The sequence below is a fragment of the Lichenostomus cassidix genome, chromosome 7 (assembly GCF_008360975.1).
Source record: "Lichenostomus cassidix isolate B80296 chromosome 7, HeHo_3.0, whole genome shotgun sequence".
NCBI classification, from domain to species: Eukaryota; Metazoa; Chordata; class Aves; order Passeriformes; family Meliphagidae; genus Lichenostomus; species Lichenostomus cassidix.
The window spans coordinates 1,575,000-1,594,427 of NC_139488.1; the positions used below are offsets into that span (position 1 = coordinate 1,575,000).

At 47.0% G+C, this 19,428-nt stretch overlaps 1 protein-coding gene across 3 annotated transcripts in view; it reads right to left on the minus strand.

The window, feature by feature from the left end:
• Positions 1-18,916, minus strand: part of ERBB4 (erb-b2 receptor tyrosine kinase 4) — a 552,538-nt gene extending 533,622 nt beyond the window's left edge. For 2 of the 3 annotated variants that reach the window (XM_085065694.1, XM_085065696.1), the window contains exon 1: positions 18,620-18,916. In XM_085065694.1, the coding sequence (XP_084921820.1) occupies positions 18,620-18,713 (94 nt within the window). In that variant the 5' untranslated portion in view covers positions 18,714-18,916. The remainder of the gene's footprint in view (positions 1-18,619) is intronic. The other variant, XM_085065698.1, reaches the window with a different exon arrangement.
• Positions 18,917-19,428: the final 512 nt, after the last annotated feature.

Sequence of the window (19,428 nt, forward strand, 5' to 3'; positions counted from 1 at the left end):
TGCTCTTGGTAGGACTTAAAAGCAGAAGCTGGGCTGAGCAGAACCCAGCCCTGCTGCTCTCAGTGGCACAGTGTGGCTGTGGCATAGCAGCACAACCAAAGGGCAATGCCTTCTGCTCCAAAACCATTTCACTGAGCCACAAAACCATGCTGGGACACTGCTCCTTCATGGACTGTGCAGGACCATGGTGTGCCCCAGTACCAGCACCACTTCAGCCTAACCTGCATATCCACACTGACCTGTGAGCAGAGCAAAGCATGAGATGCATCAGATGACACAGTGAAATCTGAACCTTGCACAGACACCCACAAAGGTAGCTTTATGTCCATTCTAGCCAGGCTGAAATCCCACTTTTTAGAAATTATTTTTTTATTTTGCTTTTCTTGCTGTTCTAGAAATATCACCCAGGCTCCAAGTCCTAAGGCAGGTAGGGCAAGCACTGCTGGGAAACAGACTCAACATTTCCATCAAATTTTACATGGCAGATTTTTATATACTTGGTGCCTCACTGCAGGTATTTTTTGACCAAGGGAAGGAGAACACTGAAGTGTTTTGGATAGGTGAGCAACGATTAATAAACACCTTTAAATCCTGAAGCACAGTGCAATGGTTGTTTTTAAGAAACAAAGCCACCTGACAGACTACACTGTCCTATCTCACCTCACCAAAATATGCCTGTTACTCTCCCACCTGCCACTACTACATCTCACAGCCATTAGGACAGCCTTTTTTATTATTATTTTTCATTTTTTCTTAAGAATTCCTATTTTTAAAGTGCAAGAAAACTAATTCAATAAAATGAAGATTGCTGCAAAGCCACAAATATGAGCCAGAAAACTCAGAGCTGGGTTTAACATGGAAAACTGGTTTTAGGCATTTTGCATTAAAACCAAGTATCAAACATACAATTTTATTTAAAATAAATCACTATGTTTTCTCAAATAACTGTAATAACTAACCATAGAAATTGTATTAATCACAAGTGTGACAATGTTTGACATATTTCTCCTCCCCTTTTTCCCATGAAAGACGGCAAGCAACAGACCATCCTCATTATTTACATTGTCACTTTTATGTAACAACCCACAGTTACAGAATATCCATAATAAATTATATTTATTTACATCAACTTCCTGGCTTTCATGCTGTATCTAATTACTGTGAAAGAGACAAATAGGTAATTAAGCTATTTGCAGCTAAAGAAGACTGGAATTATCAGTGCAAAAAGATAGGAAGGTAGTGGAAAGCTGCCTCTCTGGTATACATAGTAAAAAGCAATAATACTAAAAGTGGATAAGGTAAAAGCACATCTGTAATTATTAACAATATGCTTAACATTTTAGTGTCACATTATTATGAATTAATTTGACATTCATTAGGGTTGCTCTGATCATAATGAATCCGTTTGCCAATTGCTTTGCCTTCAGATAAGACTCCCATGGTTCCATCATAACCCAGTCATTAAGTGTTAATTAACAAAAGCTTAACAATGAGACACTGGAAAGAATAGTTAGATAACAAAACAAAGTGGTTTGACCTGCTAAAAACACTGTATAGGAAAAAAAAAAAACAAAAATGGGCAGACGAAAAAACTTCTATTAATTTCTAGCCAAGCTCCTTCAGAAATTAGATTCTGGATGACTGCAAAGCAGGTTACATCTATACAAGTGCTCCAAATCCTGGCACCTCTGGGCCAAGTTCAACTGCCCAACCTGATGCTGAAGCTACTGCAGGTCTGACTTGGCAGAGAAGATGAGTTACCCAGAGAGGTTGCCCAGCCATGAAGTCAGGGACAGAGAAATAGCTATCTTCACATCCAGGTGAGCTCAGCACAGCATGGGCAACTTCTTCCCAGGCCTTAAGGTGAGATGGAGAGCAATGACCACCTCCTCATCCCAATCCAAACCCAGTCACAGCGCAGGCAGCATCATGCCAGCAATACATGTGTTTATCCTTCTCCCCCTGCAAATTACACAAATTGCACCATGTTTTAAGTATCATTTTAACTACAACTGCATGGCACTCTATGTTAAAGAAAAATACTCAGTAGAAAGAAATGAGAGGCAATCTAAGTGATAATTTATTGTAGGCATCCATTAACTAACGCTGAAATATAACAAAATACTTTCAGAAGTACACGGGGTATCTGCAGGAATACTAAATGGCTTAATTATTTTTACTGCTCATACATTGAATATCAAATGAATTTATAACAGAGAAACAGCGGCAAGAAAATTTTGTCCCACAAATAGAAGCAGCATGACAACTGCTTTTACTGCATACCTTCCCCTCCCATGGATCTTGGACAGTACAGAAGGAAAGGGTTAAGTGTCCCACTCTTTTCATATTGAGCCCTAAATACAAAACAAGCTCTTCTCCTCCCTGCATTTCTGTCCCAAAGCTGCTCTGTTTGTTTCCAGCACATCTTGTTTCCCACTTCCCCCTGTGCACCAGACCACCCTGAGGCACCACTCAGGTTTGGGATGGTGCCAACTCCGTCCCAGGGAGCATCTCTGCTCACTGCCAGCGGGAAAGGATGTACCTGGGCATCACATGCAAAATTCCAGCAGGGGGTTTTGTGTGGTTTTTGGGGATGTGGCACCACTAAGTGAAAAGGATGTACTTCGCGAAGGGATGCAGCTTGCCAATGGAATGCAGATTTATTTCTTCTGGCAAGCTCACAGGGACCAGAACCCTTCCCAAAAGTGGGAGGTGAGGCTTTCCTGCTGCAAGACCTGCATTTTCTTACCACGAGGAGCCTTGACCAGGCACACTGCTGGGGGAGACAACTGAGTGCAATTTCACCAACACCTCCCCTGCTCAGCAAGGGGCAGGTCCAATAACTGCTTTTACTGCAGGATGACCCCAGCAGATGATGATGTTGGGCAAGGGAGCCCTAAAAAGGCTCCTAAAAAACCCCCACAAACTAAACAAACTAACAAAACACAATAACACACAAAAAACCCCAAACCACAACCAAACAAAACTGGTTTGCATATTCCATCTCCCCTGTTGCTCTCTTCCTGCTGCCTTCTTCCACCTTTCCTCACCTTGCCATGGGAAGCCACACCTTTCAGGGAAGAGCTCTTCTCCCATCTCCAATGCAGGCCTGTGGAGCCACATTTGGACAACAGCAGACAACAGAGAGGCAGACACACAAACACATTAAAAATAACACCAGCACTGTGCTCAGCCTGATGCTAGAAGTGTGACAGCTGCCATTCCCCTTTCCCAGGCAGAGTGAAGGAGGGGTTTAGTCATCCCAAACTGCTGGATCCCACAGCAAACCCAGGCTACTACAGCAGGATAAGCAGCTCCCATTAAAAGCTGCCAGGAGAGGGGATGTGGGGTGCCCCTGACAACCCTCACAGCAGGGCTGGATCCAGACCTGCAGCACCCCAAAGCTAGTGGAGCTTGCAGTTCCCAATCCCTAGAAACTTCCTGACTATCCCAGTACAGGGAGGAGCAGATGGAGAGTCCACACAGGGAAAGGGCAGGCACCTGCTGATAAAACCAATACATAATAACCCTATAAAAGTAATTTTTGGTAGATGTTTTACAAACTTCAAAAATCAAACACCCCAATGAGAAAGCAATAAAGAAAACCATCCACAGATTTAACAGCAAGTGTTACAAACAGAAAGATGTGCAAAAGTATGTTTCCTTCAGTCTGCCTTCAACCAGTACTCCTAAAGGCCTTTCACATTTTCCCCCTTTTAATTAGCATATACTCTAAATTGCGACAAAGGTTCCAAATTACCTTAACATCATAAATTCTGACAAATCGAGGAGATGAAAAAATAACTAAGTGAAGAGAATTGGTCTGACTACACTGTACCTTATTATTGTATAAGCCCCTCTTCCATCCCTCCCCCTCCTCTGTTAAAATACTTCAGCCTTCCAAACCACTATCATTTGCCAATTAAAGGCTTGGCTAACTACACTTCCAGGCAGCAGGAGGAAGACACAGGCTGTACTTCATGCACTCTGTGCTGCACAGTTTGCAGCAACACAGGCGATGCGACCCCAAAACTTCAGTGTCTCGCTGGTAGACTGCTCCCTGCTAGCACCAGAGCAACTGCAAGCCAAGGTCAATTCTTTTCTTTAATTCCCTTCTTTCTCACTTTTTTTTTCCTTTTCCCATGGCATGGGAAGAGAGCTTAGTTGTTTCTGCATGGATGCAAGGTGAATGAGGCTGTCGCTTCTCATTGCAGTGCTATTTATTACAGGTCGCTGACATAATACAGCTTCCCCCAATGCAAGCAAAAAAAGCAGGCAGGAGTTCTTGAGCATTGTCTCACTTGCCTCTTTGAAGGGAATATATGAAGAGGTTTTATTTATTTATATAGTGATCTGACAATGGAGATGCATCAGCTTGTTTTCAGAGGCTTCCAGCTGAAAAAGGCAAGTTTCCTTGTTAGTAGGAGGTTTTAAGGAATCTGCACACGCAAGAGAAGAAAAGAAGAACATGTCAGGAAAAGAAACTGCAAGATTAACAAGACACACAGATGAAGAAAGGAAAAATTATACTGAAATCAAGGGTGGGGAGAACAGGGGGAGTGCTTCAGGCTTGCTCCTGCACAAGCCAGATTCACTGTAAGGAAGGAAACAGGGTAGTAAGAATTAAGCTCCACATCCCTGGCTGGTGAAAATCTTGCTGCAGCAGAAGACCCGTTCCCAAAAGAATGTCTGGTTGAAGAGTTGGTTCTGGTCTCTCATCAGCAGTTCCTCCCAATTTAAATCATAGTTTCAGATGAAAAGATTTTATAGATCTCTGTTCTGTCTCGAGATGAGTTTGCCTAGAGCTCCACGCAATAAATTGATGATGAATCAATTTTCCTACACTGTGCTTTGTAGTCTGCTTTTTTCATACAGCGCTGAGAGCTGTGTATAAAATACCTCATTCCTTACTTGTTTTTTAAAGGTAGGCTAATGTCTCTAAAGATCAAGAATATCCACAGCCTATTTTTAGATTGCTCACAGTAAGCCAAAACTGTCCTAATAAAAAGATCTTTTAATTCACCTGTTATATTTTATTTCAAGGCCAGATTAAGAGATAAAGCAGTCTGTACCAGAGGCTGTGGAAGTTGCAGCAGTGACTCAGGAGGAGGCAGAGCGACCCAAACACGACTGTGAAAAGGCTTTGCAAGCTCCCTGTGAGATTGGCTTTCACTTTCACCCCCCACTCCCACCGTGGGGGCAGATGGAGCCCAACAGCCCACAGACCCCACAGTGCTTTCAGTCACACAGCACCAGTACATGACTGGGAAGAGAGTGGTCCAGCATCCTCCTGGATAACACACTTTAACCCTTTCATCTGCCTTTTCTCACAGCAGTATGTGTAACAAAGCACAGCAGTTGCTATGGAGCAAGGAGAGCTTTTAGCACCTCTGTACTAACATAATATAATTACTATTATAATTTCCACAGTGCACTTTTTTATCCCTTTTTATCCCGGAATGCTTTATGGATTTATACCTTTACTCAGAAGGCTGTCCATCTCATGAGCCTGAACTGAAATCATGGACTAGAAATCCATGGCTTTGGAGAGCTTACAAGTCTTCAAAACCATGTTTCCCAGTCCTCAGGGCTCCCACAGCAGAAAGGAGAGCAGGTGGTCATCAATGGCCACAAAAACCTTTCCAGCAACATCTAAATGCTGTGGGAAGTCCAGCAAGGCCAACCCCACAGCTGACACCACAGAGCCAGCAGCTCCTGCCCACAAACCCCCTACCCAGCTCCCAGCCTCCCAAAGGCCAATGGGTCCTACACAGAAGAATAAAGAAAATGCAATCACCCACACTGGAATTTGAAAAGACTGCCTGTGCATCCCACAAAAAGTCAAAGGACTTTCAATTTATCAAAGCATGGCAGGACAGAGCTAAAGGAGCCTCCTGTGCTCTGACACTGCTCCCACTCCCAGCTGCCTCCTTCAAACACCATTTCAGGGGCAATCCTCCACCTGTATTTTGGCTGTGGATCAACTGTGTTTTTCTGACATGATCTCTCTTCCCCTCTGTGGGTGTGTAACTCAAAGCTACTGGGGAGGTGAAAGGAAGAGTTTTGCAACCTCTGGTTTATAAACATACAAGATATGACTTTAGTTTTGCATACAGCAACCTGCAATTCCTGGTTCTTTCTCCTCATAACCTCCCACAAACACCAACCCAAATTAATTAAATGCCACACAGGCATAACAAAATTAAAATATAATGCTGGTAAATTTCAGAGTTTTGGGCTTGGATCTTTCCACCGTTTTTACAGCATTCATGCTAATGCAGCATGGAAAGGAAAAGCAGCTTGCTAGTTTGAGCTCTCTCTTCCAGCTCAGTTGCTGAGGCTACCCAACACACTTGCACTCTTATTTGCTCTCCTCTCTACCATATCCCAAGCTGTGAAATTAATATGCACAGAGGACATAAACCTCTAGCTCAGGAATAAAAAGTGACCTTACTACGCTCCTGCTTAATCCTCCCCGGGCTCAGCGTACCATCGCTTTGGGAAGACAGCCCTGCATGAAACCAAGGTGCCACCTCGCCCTTCAGCAAAAGCATCCTCCCCATACATGCACTGCCTGACTCCCTGCAGAAAATACCTGCTGGGGAGGGAGCAGCAGCAGAGGAACCACAAAGACCCCAAGCAGCACACTGTGATGAGGGCACTGCATCCACACCTGGACCACTGGGAAGCACTGCCCTGACGTGCAGATAACCACTCCAGCCTGCTGGCTCTCAGGGAAAAGCAGCAGGATACAAAGTGCCAGATTGTATCAATGAGGGGCACACGAGAAACTGCTTTTGCTGCACTACACAGGAGCAGTGGGCACTTTGTAGGGCCCCACGACATCACTGCCATTGAAGCTGCAAGGAAAAACTCCATCCAAAGCACTTAAAATAGGAGAGATTTAATTTATAATGCCAACCTGCACTCCCCTCCCTGCTGCCCCAGGTCAGGCCTGAAGGCTTTGCCTAGCCTTTGGTTTCAGCTGTTCAGAGTTTCAAAACTCTGAGGTCCCAGACAACTCCTGAAGATTTCTGCCAAATTTAACTGCACAGACATAAGAAAGTGCCACACTGAGCCCTAAAATGTGCACGTGCACAGTCAGAGGATGCCACGGGTGGCAGCACAGCTCCCTGCTCTCTGAGAACAACTTGAACAACACTATTTCCTGCATCCCAGTCTGGAGAGAAGCACAAGCACACATCTGTCTCTAAAGGCACAAGCAAGAAGCCCCTCCCCAGAAACAGCACCCAATTTTGATCATAAATCACCACCACCTCTCTCTGAGGGTTAAACCCTGCACATGTTGAGCCAATTACACAATTATTCTGGGTTTTCAGGAGAAGAATTAATGTGCAAACACAAGGAGTGGCAACAGCCACAGAGAAACACAAAAAGCCTTGCTCATGTGAGCACCCAGGGACTGTGCCAGAGGAACAAGTGCTTGCATTAACTGCAAAGTGATGACTGTATTTCTACAGATTCTTCAGCTGGTGTTTTGAACTCTCTCATTGAAAAGAAGTTTTTTGGCAGCACACCAGATTAAAAAAGAAAAAAAAAAGTGTCTCTGAAGCATATGTGAAAATATGTACATAAGAATACACAAATCAAACCATTTTCTTTTGCCACTCTAAAAGCATCACATGAAATGTTATCAAAACAGTAAATTCCAGAGCAATTCAGCTGTGTGCATGTTAGTAGCTCTTAAATGTAATACATGCATGGGTGTAATGCACACATTCCCCTCACAATCTTTTCAACAGTTGTCACAAATGGGGCACATCAAAAGCAGAGCTGGACTTATGCAGGAGCTTGTTTCTAACACTGAGGTGATGACTAAACACCACCAGTCTCATAAAAGGAAGACTCCAAAGAAAGGAGAAGGTGTGACAACAACAGCTATTTCCAGAAAGCCATGTTTTTTGCCATGAATATTCCAAGTCCAATTTGCAAAACAGGTTAATTTTGCATGCAAATGGACAGTTACACATCTAACTGACCATTTGGGCAAGCAATTACACGCGCGATTACCTGATTGCATAATTGTGTGGGCCTGATTTTGAAATTGGGTCTCACATTTTCTGTTGAACACAAATGCTCTATTTAATAAATAGATATTGAGTAATTTTGAAGCCAAGTCATCCATACCTACTGACTCTAAACCAGATATTGAAAAAACATGCTGAAATATGAATTTACCCAAAAAAGAGCATCACCTCACCCTGGCATAATGCAGCACATGGCCACCAAACTGAGCCACAAGTTTCTCTGCTGAAACTTCTAGTCCTTTAAATTGAAATTACAATATCTGTACAAACACGCCAGGTATCTTCATCAGAAGCACCAGAAAGTTCCTTACTGTAATTCCTTCAGTGAAAGATTTCTGGGGGTTTCTTGCTATTCAGGATGTATTCTAGGGAGGAAAATCAAAGTAAAAGCACATTAAAAGAAACCTATTCTGAGCAAGCTGGTCAGGAGCTCATGAGTACAGTTTCATCAGACAAATCCTGAAGATCAAGCAAAATCCAGGCTTTGAATTATGAGGTGATGCAGGGTTTTTTGCATGTAATCCAAGCAGTTGATGTCCCAGGCCTTCGCATTGCTGACCTCTAGGGAGAGGCTTCTATCTAAATTTAATCACCTGCAAGTATTTTCAGCCAATTGCAAGGAGTATTTTTCTTTTATGGAATAATCCTAAACACCGTCAATTTTCCTGTGCATGTCAACCACAAGTCTCTATTTTACATGTCAAGCAAAAGCTCTTTAAGATTAGCTGTCAGAGCCTGCGAGTTTTGGCCAAATATCAATTTTCTGTGTGGATGATGCATTAAATTTAAGACGCTTGTTGCTACTGTGGGCAAAGCAATATAGCAATTACCAAGCTATTTCTGACTTACAAATCCATAAGTAATCATATTGCTGGAAACCCAAACTTGGTGGGAAAGAAATTAACTAGAGTCTTAAAAACAAAGACTACCACTGAGGTAGTCACTGCCACCTCCGTCAGGATGCACATCAGTGGAAAGACCTGATATCACAGTCCCTGAGCCACAGACACTAGCAGAGATCCAGGGAAAAGCAACTCCAATTCCCTCAGAGACCCAGGGAAAAGCAACTCCAATTCCCTCAGGCTTGTATTTCATCCACCACAACCACACAAAGACCACAGAGGATCTGAGGTGGCTTTTGCTCCGCTGTGTCCTTCCCTGGTGGTTTGATACCTGCCACTGATAGTTTTCTTTATCCCACCTCCACATGACACTAAAGTCCTGTGTTGTGTGGCGCCCAGATACATCCTCCTTAATATTATTAAGTCAGGCTTGTGTGATCCAATAAATGATGCTTTTGTAATATCTCATACAGATGAGTTCCAAGGAAAGCTTTATTTTACCTGCCACAATGAGCCTCAGCCTGTGACACCAAATAAACAGGAGGTTTACTCCAGATATTTCTAGAAAAACAGGGATGTTTCAGTTCATAGGAGTTCTCAGGGAATTTAACCAACTGCTGGTTTAACAAACACATGTAAGGTGAGCTTTGGTGATCCTAAGCACGTTCTGCAAGAGTCAGCTGGGATCCCAAGAATCCCTGACACTTTGGCTCATATCAGCATGACCCAAATCAAGGAGCAACAACCCAGGTAGCAGTGCAACCCTGCTCCTTGCTGGCATTCCTCCACTGCTCGTCCTCCACCAGCCTGCAGCAGCACTGCCTGATAAAAGGCTTTACACCATCCATGCCCCGGGGAAACAGCAGTATCTTAAAGCTCAGGACAAACAATGAAAACCTCACCAGTGGCCCCAGAAGGCAACACAAACAAACCTAAACCTGACAGGGGCTACCCAACATCAAAACAAAACCTGGTCATCAGTGAGCCAAAACAGATGGACTTCCAAACACCAGTGTCAGAAATGTACCAGGAGTCAATGTCATTTTGTCACATCACTGAAAAAGCCAGTCAGACTAGATCCAAAAAACCCAAAAGGAAACAAGTATCACAGTAATTCTCACACAGCCTGGAACAATTTGGACACTTCTAACAGAGGAAAAGCCCAAAGTACAGAGTGTTGGAGCAGAAGGTTTACGCCCACAAGGACAGGATCCATCTGAGACAGACAGGACTTACAGAAATCACACACTCTATAGTCTTTAAATGGAGAAAGCCACTATTTGCAATGTTTTGTCTCTTTCTGTTGGCCTTCAGCAAGAGTGAGATTATTCAAATTGACAGCAACAGTCTGGCAAGATTGTTTTCCAGTATCAAAGAACACCTACCCAGTAATTGCTGTACTGTAGCATGAGGCATAGCCCACGTATTTTAATGCCTTAACCACATGTCGTGGCAGCAATTGGACCAAAGCTATTAAGTCTTAATTAACCCATGTTTCCATCTCCAATTCCACCAGCAATATTTGCAAGACGTTGCAAAACCATAATTCAACCAGTCCCTGCATAAAACATTACAAAGGAATTTAAAAACATGGCTTATAAAAACAATCATTGGAATTTTTCCCCAATTTCTTAAGGTACATGTGTTTTGACTTTTCTCTGCATGCAGATCAGCTAAAGGTGGCTTTTTTCTTCCTTATGTGAAGACTGAGATTCTCACAAATCCAAGATCTTGGGATAACATTAACACTAAGAAATTCACAGCAAATAACACTGTGTGAATCTGGTTGTTGGTTTGGGAGTTTTCTTCTGTTTTTGGAATATTAGCAATCTCCTCCTGTCCCCAGTCTCTAGCTACCACAAGAAACTAAAAGCTTCTTAAATAATCTTTTATTAGCAATTTCATTAAAGGTTCAACAAACAAACGCCAAAACCCTTGGGCAGCCAGAAACATTCAGCACAGACCTGATTTTGTTTCCTTTCTAAGAAGCTGGACCAAGCCAGGGAAAATGTGAAGCATCACTACAGTTGTTGGCAGCTCCAGAAAGAACCCCCCACCTGTGCTGCAGGCACCACATTACTCACACAGCAGCTGTTTGTTATATCGTGATATAATGAAGTTTCACAGCGACACGTGAAGCAACACTAGAAACAAACCTAGCCCAGGACTTCACTGTGTTATGCAGCACGAGGGCAACGTAAATGCTGTACAAGTTATCACCACTATTTATAGGCTCTAATAATTCCACATTTTTCTAATATGATCTTCCCAAGACGCAGTGCCGCCCCGGGTGACACCAGGGCTGCACAGCTGTGTGAGCTGGCAGCAGCCTAAAACATGCTGCATGAGAGGATCCAAACATGCTTGATTTTAAGAGCAGTCCAAAACTCCAGGAGACAAAGAAATACTCTATGCTGAGAAATCCAGGGAGAAACTGACAGTGCTGGCACAAACGTCCTCCTCTGGCTAAAGGAACAGACAAAGGAAGAGAGAAGAGTGGCAATGACTTTACATTTGTTTTGAAAATTTCCATTTTCTCTTAATGGGATATTAATTCCCTTGTTCCCACGAGCTAAGCTGGCTCTGGGAGGAAAAATTCCCACCTTCCACCACCGAGGACCCCTGCAAAATGCGGTCCCCACACACTTCACCCGGTCTAAGTCAGCCCATGGAAGAAGTGGAATAGCAGGGATCGAACCTCAATTTTCTAAACAAAATCAGCTGCACACCATTCTGTTTGCATATCGGCTTCTCCCATTCACAATGTGCTAATTCGGGCAGCAGCCACTGTGGGACAGAAGGATGGCTTTCAAATCAAACAGCTCCATGCATTATTTTTGCCTCCGTCCTACACAATTCCATGGCTTTTTCCATACGCTCCAATGCGTATGTCCTCTGAGCATTATTAATAGCTACTAAAGAATATTATCTGCCTACCAATCACTTCAGCTTCCTACTTAATGGCAAGTACATTTTTAGAGCATCAAATATATCAACAGGGACAATGGTTGCTAAATTTGAAGTCAACAACAACTGGAAAACGTTAGCTACTTCATTGGTATTTTTACATGCTTGCAGAAATATCTCTTGAAATAAATGAGCCCTTTTTTATGCTTTCAAAGAGATAATAAAATAATACTGAATTCTAAATACTGTCACATATCCTCAGCAAACAGCAATTTAAATTTAGATAAATACATTTTTACTGCCAAAGATAATGAGCAAAAATAACTACAATTCAACTTTGTATAGTGGATCGGATGAAAAAAAGACCACCTTAAAATGATAGCTGGCTGGCAGCCACAGCGCAGCCGATGAACACTCCCCAGAACATGGACAGTCTTGGAAAAGGGGTTAAAGCAAAATAATTCTTAGGAACAAATGCTTATCATTGCATCTGGCTGCGACATTAACCTTAAAAGACTACTAAAATATTCCATTAGCATACTAACCACGGTACATAAACTTTTATGCTTAAAATGTTCAATATTTCAACGTAATTTCAATTAATGGAAATTGAACATTAGGATATGTATCAAGTTAAGTGTGATGGTTTTTCTTCCTGTGTGTGCAACAAAGCAGCTCCAACCTGCCCATACCAGCTCCTGCCACAGGAGCCACATCCACAGGAGAAGGTCCTCTGCAGCTTGGGGGGGTTCAAACGAGCAAAACACTGCCACAGATCCCTTCCCTGCACATTCAGCTCTGCACACAAAGATTATTTAAGCATATGCTGAAATGCAAAGCAGGAATCACATCTGCAATATCTGCTCAGGAACCTCACCAAGCCTCAGCAACCAAGAGGCACCTGCCCCATAGGAGAGGCTTTCTTGGGAAAACAATAGACAAAGGGATGGAAGCACCATTTGGAGAGTCTTGGTGTAGCACAAGGAGCCAGCCATGGCTAAAGTCAGTAGGACAGGGATAGGTTCCAGAGCTTCATCCAGTGTATCATCACCAAGCCAGGACACAAGAGTATCCTGCTCTCACAGCAATGCTACAGCCAAGACTGCATCACTGTTTCACAGTTCTGGGCTTTTCCAACTTTTCCATAACCCAGTTTTGTTCAGACAGGGTTTTTGTTTTGTTTTTTTTTTTTCTTCTAACATACAATCTTTTTGCTTCAACCTCCCTGTGGCAGGATCCATTTCCTACATGAATCACAATTGGGAGGGGTGAGAAGAAGAGAGGTCAGGTATCACAACTCTTAATAGACATTTATTAGGCAGTTTAGTCAAGCAGCTGCGGGCAAAGGTTCACATAATGCCCTGCAGTGCCACAGTAGCCTCTCCACATGAATTTAAAGCCTGTCAGCAGCATGTCCCACAGCCCAGCGTCCTCAGTCCCACTGAGAACACAGCCTAGGAAGGAAACTTGCCTGCCACAGGGCAGCTCAGACCCATGTCCCACTGGCCTGAGCTTGGGCTTGTCCTCAATGGGATTTTGGAATATTTCTGCAAGCTCTGTATTTCTGTAAGCTCAACAGCAGCTGGTGATGAGAGACAGGAGCATGTCAGCATGTGACAAGAGCCCACGTTGCACTGCTGACTTATTAGGAGAAGATTAAGAAAGATCAAGTTATAAATGCCCATTCAGTTATTGTACGTGCAGCTGCACAGACACTGGGAGAGAAAGGAGCTGAACATGAAATGAGTATAATCTTAGAAGTCACTAAAAAGGACTTTACAGGAACACTATACAATGACTGATCATTTTTTTATAGTTCAGAAAGAACTGTATCCACTAAAAGTTTGAGGTTAACTTTCCCATTTATTTACTTGATTTTTCCCACCTCCTCCTTTGACAGGAGCTGGAATTTATAGGCTACAGGCGTGGAAACAAAAAGCAGTTACCACTGGAAAAGAAAAACACTTTTTGATACTCTTTGCAGTGTGAATTTTTATTCCTCACATATATTTATATTCTTGGTATTCAGCGCAAGCTTATGGTGTGACCAGCATGCACTCCTGCAGTTTGAATTACTGACTTTGCTGCCCAAACATCAGCCAACATCAGACCCTCACGAATCACTGATGCACAAGCAAATATTCTTCTGCCCTGGACTTTGCACACCCTTTATGCAAAGTGGGAAGAAGGACAAGTTTCCCTGGCAGGCTAGGGGGAAAAAAAGAAAATAAGGAGATAAATATAGCAGCAGCTGTTCAAAGACTTCAGGAGGCTTGGCATGTGCCAGTATGCCCAGCAGAGGTAGCGGACAGTAGAAATTAGACCATTTATCACGTGGACACACAGCTCATCACAAGGGAACTGCCACTGAGCACGGCTTGAACTGCTCCTTCAAAGCAAGAAGTCACTAAACAAACATTAACTAAAGTTGCTGAAATGATGAATCTTTCTGGCAGATTGCAGTACTCCCATGGGATAATTCAGCTTTGGCTACGTGGGCACACATAAAATCCACCAGCAGCCCGCACTTGTTTGCAAAAGAAAAAGCTTTAAGGCAGTGAAAATCAGAGCCTGTTGCACACCCCGAGGACTTGTCAGCACACAAGTGATTCACGGGAAACAACCCAGCTGCACTCGCCTCATCCTGCCATCGCTCCTGCCACAGTACAAACCAAATCCCAGGGACAAGACCACTCTCCTTTGCCAGCAAAATTGCCTCAGTGCAATGAGAGTGTGCAGAGTCCATCAGGGCAGACCTGGCTTGGCTGTTTCCACAGAGCTGCCATCGCTTGCCGGTGGTCTTAAGAGCATAAATGCCTGGTTGCACAGCACTAAACCCCAATCAGCACAGGCAGGACACAAAGTTCAGAAGCTTCCAGGGAACCATCCTATTACCCCACACCAACCACAACGTACCAGCTCACCCTTACTATCCTAAGGAAATTGGGAGAGGGGTTGTTGTCACACAAAAACAGAAAAAAAGAAATTAAACCCATGGGCTAAATCATCTTTTTGAGCAAATACATGTGTTACAGAAGGACCATCTGGTTCAAGCCCATGGTGCTGAGTGACCATGTATCTTCTATTTTCTTTCCTAGCTTGTCACAACAGTTCCCACACTATTAGGACTTTATTCCCAGTTTGAACTCATTCACCTCCAGTATCCAGCCATCAATTTGGAACCGACTCACTGGTTATTTTAACAAGTCCTCCAGAACAAGTCACCTGAGCTCCTTTGGTTGCTCATATTAAGCACTTCAGTGTTTGGGTCACTCTCCCAGCGTGCTCTTACTGCTCCCCTGTCCTGTAAGGGCACAGGAGGTGGGGACAGGACTCCAGGGACAGCTGATTCCCCACTAGCTATCCAAAAAGTTGCTCCTCGGCCTGGGAAAGGGGTGTGGAGGAGAGCTAAGCAGCAGGACCAGAGCCTGGGAAATCACAGCCCCAGCTCCGGGCTGTTCGTCCTGCTGCCGGGAGCTCCTGGGGGCTGCTGCCACCTAGAGATGCTCACAGAGCCAGGCTGCAGGCTGGCCAGCCCGCTCACCCCAGCACTACTGCCCTGGAAAGGCTCAGCACCCACCGCAGCAGCTCCCCAGCCCTGGCCAGTGACTCACAGAAAGGTGTTTCTCCAAAAAGCCTTTTGAAGATGTGCACGCTCTGGAAGACAGGCTGTGCTTCCAGATACGGTGCGAGTCAACTTGCTGTGGTTTGTTTAAATTTAATTAAAAAACAAAACAGAAAAAACCCACCAAACTAAAATGCCCTGAAAACTAGAAGAAAACATTTAATTCAATTGGGGTGCATGGCTAATGCCCTGCTAGAAAACTGAGGGCACATTTCAGAACAACTTGGCATTAAGGTCAGGAGTGCAATGCAGCACTCGCAGGGTGCTGAGCCCTTTGCTGCCATGGACCCAACGTGACTTTCTCTGCTACCCGTCCCACTTCACTACCCTGCAGGCTCAGGAGGAAGGCTTCTCCCTTCGTGAGCTGTGCTGCCAAGTCTCGTTTGCTTTACTCATAAGGCATGTATTTCAGGTCCTTATTATTACTGTTTTCATGTTAATTACAAGCGCAGCTCCTAGTGCCAAAATCCATACACATAAACATCAATTACCATCTCTTTTTTTAAAAGCGAAGTCACAGCTCAGTCACTGGGGCACTCAGCAGTGCTGATCTCGGCAGGGCAGGTGAAGGCACAGAAGCTGCAGGGTGCAGCCCAGTGCTGGAGCTGCCCCACGATCCCTGGGGATGTCCCCAAGAGCAGGGCCAGATCCAGTCTCCTCTGCCCTGCAGTGTCAGGGGACACACAGGGACAGCAGCAGCCTGCCCTGGCTACCATGAAGAGATGTCCTCACAGACCCCACACCGGCCCTGAAAGGCTGCTTGGCATGGGAGGGATGCTGAGCCCACAACAGCACGCACTCCCCTCTGTCCCTTTTTGTCCAGATGGGACAGCCCCAGTGCAGGGGCCAAGCTGTCTGATGGCAGTCACAGGCTGAAACTCCCAGTCAATATTTATCGTGCCTTTGCAAAGGCACTCAGAGCTCAGCCTAATTTTAACCATCAAATAGACATCGTGGCGGAATAAACGGGAGAGGTGCCAAGGAGGGCTGTTGCAAAGGAGAGGAGCTGCATCTCTCCAAAGGCATGTGGCATGTCCCATCCGACACGGCCCGGAGAGGAGTAAAGGCATGAAATTAAAGCCTGCCCATACACCAGCCTCAACACCATTCTCACTGGCAATAATTAAAAAAAAAAAATAAAAAAGCAAACTGCAAAAATATTTGAAGCACAATTATTCTCAGAGCAGCTGAATACTTCAAACAGGACTAAGTTAATTTGGCTGTAATTATTTAACAACTCACCAACCCCACATATCAGAAAATGGAGTTAATTTATCAGCTATTTTCAAGCAGAACAAAGACTTGCCAGCTTCCAGGTAACAGCCCAAGCTGTTTGGCTCACGTGACCCCGGCTGAGCCGTGCACTGCAAACATTATATGCCCAAGCACGGAAACAGAAGAAATCAGAAAACCCAACATGTTTACATATTTACATCTTAACCAACCCACACGGGATAATGAAATCAAAAGTTTGGCCAACGGTTTGCTCGCATGAGCAAAGGCATCACCATCTCTCTTGATGCACTGAAAACGAGGGCGGCAGCCAGAGCCACATCCGAATGCCCCCAGAAACCAAATTCTGAGGGGTCCTAAATATTTGCAAATCATGGCTCCCTGTCCAGCCTGCCTTGGTACTTATTTCAGCAAGCAGCAAGACTCAATCATTACTAGCTGCCAGTCCCCAGAGCAGTGCCTAAACCCCTCCAAATAGAAAATACCACTCCAGCCCTGCTATTTTAATAAACGGATTTTCTGTTTTGCACAGTGCAGGGCACAGAGGGTTTTCAACAGCACAGATCCAAGAGGCTTCCCCAGAGACGACAGGAAGGCAGGCAAGCAACCCTGGACCGATGCTTTTTATTTTCACTGGGGAATAAATCCAGCAATGGAGAGTCTTTTGTGATCGTCCATGCCAACAGCCCGGTCCGAGCAGTGGGAAGGATTGCTGGAGAGCACGAGAGCATCCCAGTGGGGATGGCTGCTACCCAAAACCGGGGCAGGCTACAGGAAAAGTGTGAGACAGAAAAGTATCAAGTGAGGCGAGCAGCCAGGCTGCGTGTAAACAGGGAGGCAGGCAAAAAGGTACACCGAAGCAGAGCCTGTGAAATGAGGAATGCCATTCTCCTTTCAGCGGGGATTTACCGATTCAAACCGCAGGAAGAGAACACATAAGAGAAAGCAGCAGCCCCGCATTTCACCCTCCTGATTTCGAGGGTTAGGAAACAATCACACAGCGAGAAAGTAAACTGTGCCCCAAGATCAAAAACCGCCTGCGAAGCCCAATCAGTCAGGCAAAGCCGGGACACGCTCCTTTCGCCTCTCACCAAATGTATCCTTCTCTCTGTTACATAAAACCCCAAAATATAAACTAAATTGTGAGAACGAGGAGCTGTTGCACCAATACCGCCCAAACAGCATAAATTTTGCATCACCGGGGAGGGAAGGAAAAAAAAAAAAAAGCGAAGTTACAAAGACTGAAGACATTTCCTTTTAATGTTTTATTCACAGCAAAGGGGCGATGCAGCGGGGGGCGATCCCCGTTCCCTCCCCGGGCGACTGAACCGGCACAGCTCGTACTACGGCGGCGGAGAGCACTGCTCCGATGCCAACGGGAAAACAAAATTCAAGCCAAGCCAACGCTGCAAGTTTCCTTTCAGAAAGTTAAAAATTCGGGGCAGATCCTGCCGGAGGAAAAAGCGCCTTTTCCAGCGTTAACTTGCAAGCCGCCCGCTCGCCCTCCCCCGTGCGCACACACCTCGGCCCGGTGTTTACGCTGCGGGTTGGGGCACAGGGCGCTCACGAACGCACAGGTGTACGGCGGACGAACGCTGCCTCGCCCGCCCGGCGCGCCGCGATGCGAAGTTCGGGAGCGCAGCCCGTCGGGGCGGCAGCGGCACCTGCGGGGACACCACGGAGCCCGGCCGGAGCTCCGGAGGCGAAGGGCGGCCGCGGGGCCGGGCGGGCACGGCGAGCGGGGACACGGAGCGCTGCCGCGCGGGCGATCCGCGACCGCCGGCTCCGCTCCGCTTCCCGCGGGGGACTGTCGCCCTCTGGCCGCCGCCGCTCCGCGGGACCCGCGCGAACTCCCGCACCCCGCGGCGGGCACCGGGACGCGGAGAAGTTGTCGGGAAGGCGCCGCTCCGCCGGAGGCGCCGCGCCGCTCCGGCCGCTCCCGGCGGACCCGGCCGCTCACCCACCTGCCTGCGCCGCCGCGGCGGCCCGCGGGGCCCCGGCCGCCGCCGCCAGCACGCAGCAGCTCCACCACAGCAGCCCCCCGGCCGCCGCCGGCATCGCGCCGCCGCCGCCGCTGCCTCAGCGCCGCCGCTGCCGAGCCGCCGCCATCCCCCGCGCAGCCTCCGCGCTGCCGCCGCCGGCTCCCAAAAGTTGCCGCCGCCGAGCCGCCGCCCCCAGCGCCGCCCCTCCGCGGGCGCGCCGCGGCGCCGACGGGGCGGCCGCGCCACTGCCGGGCCGCGGGGCGCTGCACCGCCAGCACGCGCGGAGCGGAGCGGAGCTGAGCGGCGGGAGCGCGACGAGGAGGAGGAGGAGGAGGAGGAAGGAGCGAGGGGGGTGAGGGAGGAGGAGCGGCGGGACGGAGCGAGGGGCGGGCGGGGGCCGGAGGCGGGCGGGACCGCCCCGCGCCCCCCCTCCCCACAGGAGCGCTCCGCACCTGCGGAGCCGTGCGCGCCCGTGTGCGCCAGCCCTTCCCGCGCCGTTCTCCCCCTGCCAGCCTGAGCGGCAGGTGCGCCGCCCGGACACCCCGCGGACCCCGCCGGGAGGGGGAAACACCGGCGGCAGCGGCACCCCGAGGGGACTTTGCCGTCCCGTGAGGCGACACCGCCGGCACGGGGAGCGACCCTGCTCCGGGCGCACGGGGACACCTCCCGACGCAGCCCTCCGAAACAGCGGCGACCCCGGGGCGGGCTGAGCTCGTCCGGGCAGCGGCCGCGGCTGCGGTGTGAAGAGCATCGTGGGCAGCGTGGAGCGTGCCCTGGCTCCTCTCTGCCGT